At 37.5% G+C, this 6,047-nt stretch overlaps 1 protein-coding gene across 1 annotated transcript; it reads left to right on the top strand.

Moving 5' to 3' along the window:
- The first annotated feature begins 573 nt into the window (after window positions 1-573).
- On the top strand, window positions 574-6,041 carry otub1b (OTU deubiquitinase, ubiquitin aldehyde binding 1b). The gene is made up of 7 exons (XM_044021511.1): window positions 574-655; window positions 2,691-2,752; window positions 3,596-3,694; window positions 3,842-3,960; window positions 4,810-4,894; window positions 5,128-5,322; window positions 5,468-6,041. The coding sequence occupies exons 1-7, from the start codon at window positions 613-615 to the stop codon at window positions 5,663-5,665; spliced, it is 801 nt and encodes a 266-aa protein (XP_043877446.1). The 5' UTR covers window positions 574-612; the 3' UTR covers window positions 5,666-6,041.
- The last annotated feature ends 6 nt before the right edge of the window (window positions 6,042-6,047 follow it).

Raw genomic sequence — 6,047 nt, 5'->3', positions numbered from 1 at the left:
TGAAAGGAAAAGGTAAAATTGTGGAGGAAAGCGAGGGCCCAGTCAGTGCTGCTTGCAGGCCTCGTTTTTGGTTTGGTTTAAAGAAAAGATTTGGTATAATTTTCTCAACTGCCAGTCAAAAATGCAAGGGATGACCCCCTCTAACCCCTTGTTATTAGGTGCATAACTTACTTGTAGGTAGACTGTGGTAACCATACTGTGTACACATTGATTAGAAAATGAGAAATCAAAGATAGATTTTGAAGCTCTAAACTATCCATTGTGACATTTTGTGTAATAATGAAGTGAGATTTATATTTCTGGTTTATACTGTATTACACTCGGGGCACCAAAGTGTAGTTAAATTCCTTTGATGTATAAAAAAAAGTTGGTACATCCATAGCACAGAGTATATTTTTAAATTCCTCTGAAGTACAAAATAATTTCCAAACTGTACTTTGGTGCCGTTAGTAAATCATCTGCAAAGTTCGAAGCCTATCAAGCGAACAATTGTGCGGTTACGCAGTAAATTAAGAGAGACATAAAATAAAAATAAAACAACAAAATAAAACCCACCGGAAGTGTGTAACGATGAAGTCACGCAGTAGGAGGAAACAGACCTCGACAGCTAAGATGGCGGAGGAGCAACAGGAAACTTCACAGGGAGAGATGGAGGGTGAGGGAAACCGTTACAATAGAAATTGTCCAACAAAGAGCGCGGTCATTTCCCGTGATATTGCTGACCGTGTCCACACAAGTGTTTGTCGGGTGTCGGAGCCGCTGTTCCGTCCTGGTTTAAGAGTGACAACATATGCAGCGAGGATGGGGAGATTGAGGCCAGGGCTTGTTGGCTAACATTAGCTAGCTGCCGTTGCTACACAAAGAAAAAAGCGCTTGTTAAGTTCCTGACACAGCAACTAATAGTGACAGTCCCCGAGAATTTAACATAAGGGCATGTTGGAACTGTGACAATAATGTAGAAGACGGGACGCCGCATTTTGGTCGTTAAAACAACGTTATTCACCGTGTCAACAAATTGTTTTTTTCTCGCATAGGTCGAGCTAGCCACGTTCAGCTGAGCAACGGTAGCTGGTAACTTCTTCACGTTAACCATAAAATGCGTCTGTTTTTTTGTCTTAAAGGCAACGTATGTTTACCCTCGTTGATGCTTTATTGTCTTTATTTGATGGATTTTAAGCTAGCACGTATTATTTTCGATAGTATTACTGTGTCTGAGTGGAGTGGATTCAGCAACCACGAACAAGAAATTAAAAATGACACAAATACAATACACAAGAACAGGCTGATAAACAAGATTCTGTAAATTTATTTACGTAAAATACTAGTAATAACAGTTGTTTAAGTGTAGTGGAAGGTGCGACCTTTCTGTACAAGATGTTCCTGCACCTCGTTTGTATAACCCCGTGAACGCTGGGACTTGGACGTGTGCACAAACGAGTTACCCAGTATAGTCTGTTTTAGAGAAACAGATTAATTTCCAGTGTGCATATTAGTGTCTGTATTTGAGGTCAAGATATTCCAGCTGTTTTCGTTAGGTTGTAGGTACTTCTTTCCTGGCTTGTAGGAAAAACAGGGTTGATTTTATGTACACATACACCCATAGTTTCATTCACCTCAAAGCCCTTGTCATCCTGTGTGATTGTATAAGTGGAAGCTGTGTCTGTATTTGTGCATATAAATCAGAACATTATATTGCATATAAATTCAAACTGACTATAGCCAACGTAGCTTAATAAATCAACTGTTTTTGAAAACTGATTCGTCATGTTATCGCCATGTTATCTAATTTTTCAGCACGTTAAATGTGAATGTTCTCTGGATTCTTTGCTCCGTATAAAAAAGAAATAGAGAAAATAATTGACAGGTAAATCCATTATGGAAATAATTGTTAGTTGCACCTCTTCACCTAAAACTTATATAGATGGGAACGTTCAGTTCAGAAAATTATATAATATATAGTATAATCATACCTGCATACATGATATACAACTTATTCAGGAGTAACTAATCATTCATTATCACATGGTGTAAATTATGATTAGTATTATCTCATTGGGGTATTTACAGTGTTGGGCACAGGGTATGCAACAATGCTTTTCACTTGGGCTGCAACTAAGAATTATTGTCATAATAAATCTATGGATTATTTTCTTGAGTATTTTGTCCATAAAAGGTCAGAAAATGTTGAAAAGTGTTGATTTGTGTTTCCGAAACCTGGAAATGATGATGTTCTCGGATGTCTTGTTTTATCCACAAGCGAAAGTCATTAAGTTTTAATGATTTTTTTATCAAATATTTCACATTTAAGAAGCTGTAAAATCAGAAAGCTTGTTTTAATTATTAAAAAGATCTAATACCTGTTAATTGATAGTAAGGAATAGTTAATTCATGATTAATTTATTAAGCGATTAATGATTGATTACTTATTGATGAATTGATTAGTTGTTTGATACATAAAGTGTGAGGAAATTGGTGAAAGCTGAAATCACAGAACTCAAATTAATTAACAACAAAGTTTTGCAATTAATTATTGATAAAGTGTTGCAACTATACTTTTCCTTGTTATTTTGCAACAGTGTGTTGTATGCTGTCATAAACACTGGCTTCGCACGAGCTCTGCCATATTGGCCCTTCAGTCTGCTTTGTGAACATTTAATTCTTTCGCCTAATTTGACCCTTTGTTCTTACAGGAGTGAACTGCCTTGCGTATGATGAGGCCATAATTGCTCAACAGGACAGAATTCAGCAAGAGGTAAGAAATAACATCAGAATTTGGTTCAATTTTCCCTACATAACAACATGACATCAGTGTTGTCATCTTCCAATGAGCAAATAGGTCATGGATGCAGTCAAAGCTTTTGCTCACTGCACCTGCTGGACCTCATGTTACTTAATCAAATTATCAGTGCACTTCCAGGCATGATATTTTAAACTTGAACAGGGTTTTGTGGTTCATGTCTGAATGTTAATTGTTGTGTGGTCAAATTAAAAATGAAAACATTAATATTTTTATATAATAAAAATTTATTTCATAACCATGCTTAATTTTGTATGACAAAATGAAATATTGATATCAAATCGGGACCCTGTGAATCACACCATTTATACCAGCAGTCTGAGGAAGAAAGCCAGCAACACAACACACAACATTTAGCCACTGCCATCCGGTAAATGGTTCAGGGCACTAAAATCCAACACCAACAGAATGAGGAACAGTTTTTCGGTCAGAAATAATAATTACTTGTGAATGTTCAGTGAAATGGGTGCAGCTTGCAGTCGATATACAGTATTGTTCTCCTCAGTGGTATTTAAAGTAAAAACATTTACTATATAAATGTCTGCCAATCTCCTCTATTTGTCTTTTTTTTTTTCATGGACCTACACAAACAAGAGGGGATTAGAGCACTGTTAAAAGTGTACAATACCAGTTATCAGGTTCGAATCATAACTGGATACTACTTGAATATAAAACTTGTGTAACTAGGTCATGATCATCACCCCTGCAGATAATAAGCATGGCTGATAAGGACAACATTGTAAGCACTGTGTGTACAAAGCGTGTGTATTAATTCAAATTTTCTTTGTGTGCGTCTAGATAGCCAACAGTAACCCTTTAGTATCTGACAGACAGAATTTGTCAGTGCTGCAGAAGGAGTATGCCGAGGAGGACATAGTTTATCAGCTCAAGATCAAGGTCAGTCAAATCATACAACCCCCTATCAGGTTACTGCACCCGCATCATTTCCCACACAGTCCAGGGCTTCATTTTCTCCAAAGACACAAATAATTCTGCGTGCACTACATTTTTTTACAGTATGGAAGTCTTTGTGTTTTGATGCAGGACCTATACAAAAATTACTCGTACATTCGTAAGACGCGACCAGATGGGAACTGTTTCTACAGAGCCTTCGGTTTCGCACATCTCGAGTCCCTGCTAGATGACAGCAAAGAACTACAGAAGTGAGTGTCAGAGTGGTTAATGTTTGGACTGCAGAAACGTGTGGCCTCTAGGCTGAAATCCACACCACTGTCATCCTGAACTATTAAATCTTTTATGGCACAGTTTTGTCTTCTGGGTCCTGAGTGGATATCGGTCCCCCCAGGGTTTTAGCAGGCACAGAGTGATAGTGATCAGTATGTCTGTCTGTCAACGTTGCAGTCTTTCCCAGAGCAGAATTTCAAAACAGCTCGTAGTTCTGTTAATCGGGATTTACAATGGTGCCTTTTGATAGGTTGGGTTTATGGCGCTGTTATATGTTTTTTTTGCAACAAGTCTGATCCAGCCAAATCATGACAAGTGTTTTGAAACAGTGGCTTCATAGCGTGAGTTCACTGGGGGTATGTCTTATGATAATTCTTTTTTGCAATGAAAGTGTTCAAATTTCCAAAATTATTTGATTTTGTAGAAAGGGTATTTGTATTTTTTGTACAAAGCTTTCACATTTTATTGGAAACAGGAAACAACATGCCACTTTCACTGATGTTGCATATGTGTTAATATTACTATACATGTGTATGGTTTAGTGTATTTATGTGGGAACCACTGCTTTGACTGTTAAAAAGCCTAAGAAATTGTGATGATTGATCAAATTTGCTGAAAAGTTCCAGTGACTGAATTGCATGGTACCATAAAATCCTTTCAGGAGTGACTTTCAAATCTCAAATACAGTACTGTATTTATGCCGTTTCAGCTTTCTCTGATGTTATGGATGAAAAAGTAAAATGTGTGCCGTGCGTCTTTAATGGAAAAAAGGGTTTAAAAAGCACCACAGATGCTTTAATGTTCAAATGTTTTGATTGTCTCTTGAGGTTCAAAGCAGTTGCATCAAAAAGTAAACTGGACCTGGTTAATGAAGGCTTCACTGAGTTTACCATTGAAGACTTTCACAACACTGTAAGTTTTTTAAATTATTTATTTTTGCTAACTGATAAACCTAAATGCCTGATATTAAGTATTATGTTATTGTGAATTTAAGTCTTGAGGATTTAAAACTAATTTCCATTAATGTTTATTCTGGTGAAATACTTCTTTTGGATAAAGTGTTGGATCTTTTGCAAAAAACAAAACAAAAAAACACTGTTAATTTGTTGCCATTCTGATGACACACATAATGTCTCTCCTCAAAGTTCATGGACTTGATCGAACTGTGTGAGAAGCAGCCAAGTCTGCAAGAGCTGCTGAACTCCTTCAATGACCAGAATGTGTCAGACTATGTGGTCGTTTACTTACGGCTGCTCACCTCAGGCTACCTGCAGCGAGAGCATGGCTTCTTCCAGCATTTCATAGAGGGAGGACGCTCTGTGAAGGAGTTCTGTCAGCAGGTGGGGCTTTTTCTTCACTTTTTATCACAAGACTCAGCTATAAATATCAAAGAATGTATGTCACGTATTCTTTGGAATTCAATGTATTGTATTAACTATTACATTTCCAGTTAAAACCATATGCTTCTTTTTTGTCTTTACCTAGGAGGTAGAGCCAATGTCTAAAGAAAGTGACCACATTCACATCATCGCCTTAGCCCAGGCCCTGGACATATCGATCCTGGTGGAGTACATGGACAGAGGAGAGGGTGGAACAGTCAATCACCACGTCTTCCCTGAAGGCGGCGACCCTCGAATTTTCCTCCTCTACAGACCTGGCCATTATGACATCTTGTACAAATAACACTCCTGGCCACAGCCCCACAGTCATCCTCCTCCTGCTGAACGCGAGAGCAGTGGGTTAAAAATAAACTTCAACAGCCATGCTGAGGAAGCGTACATCTGTGTATGAGATTACACTCATGTATTTGAAAAAAAAAAAATTTAATTACATTACATGCCTCTCTTACCCTGTTCGACCCAAGCCCCCGAGTTTCCCCTCAGTCATCACCAAATGGTTAATGAAAAAGAATCCTTTGAAAAATAGAAGTTACTCCAGGCATTTAGAGTTGTACAGGTTTTTTTTGTGGTTGTAAATGTTATCTACTTGCTTTATGTTGGATTCTTTTCCTTTGTTACACTGCGTTTCATTGAGTTTTATTAAAGGGATTTACATCTTATATCTT

The sequence above is a fragment of the Solea senegalensis genome, linkage group LG3 (genome assembly GCF_019176455.1).
Source record: "Solea senegalensis isolate Sse05_10M linkage group LG3, IFAPA_SoseM_1, whole genome shotgun sequence".
Lineage (NCBI taxonomy): Eukaryota > Metazoa > Chordata > Actinopteri > Pleuronectiformes > Soleidae > Solea > Solea senegalensis.
The sequence above is the reverse complement of the archived record's forward strand: the minus strand, read 5'-3'. Positions and strand labels throughout refer to the sequence as shown.

Coding starts and splice junctions, on each gene's coding strand:
- otub1b (XM_044021511.1), top strand. CDS start 613: ATGGCGGAGGAGCAACAGGAAACTTCACAGGGAGAGATGGAGG. Junction 2,753..3,595: donor AGGACAGAATTCAGCAAGAG/GTAAGAAATAAC, acceptor GTGTGCGTCTAG/ATAGCCAACAGTAACCCTTT. Junction 3,695..3,841: donor TTTATCAGCTCAAGATCAAG/GTCAGTCAAATC, acceptor GTTTTGATGCAG/GACCTATACAAAAATTACTC.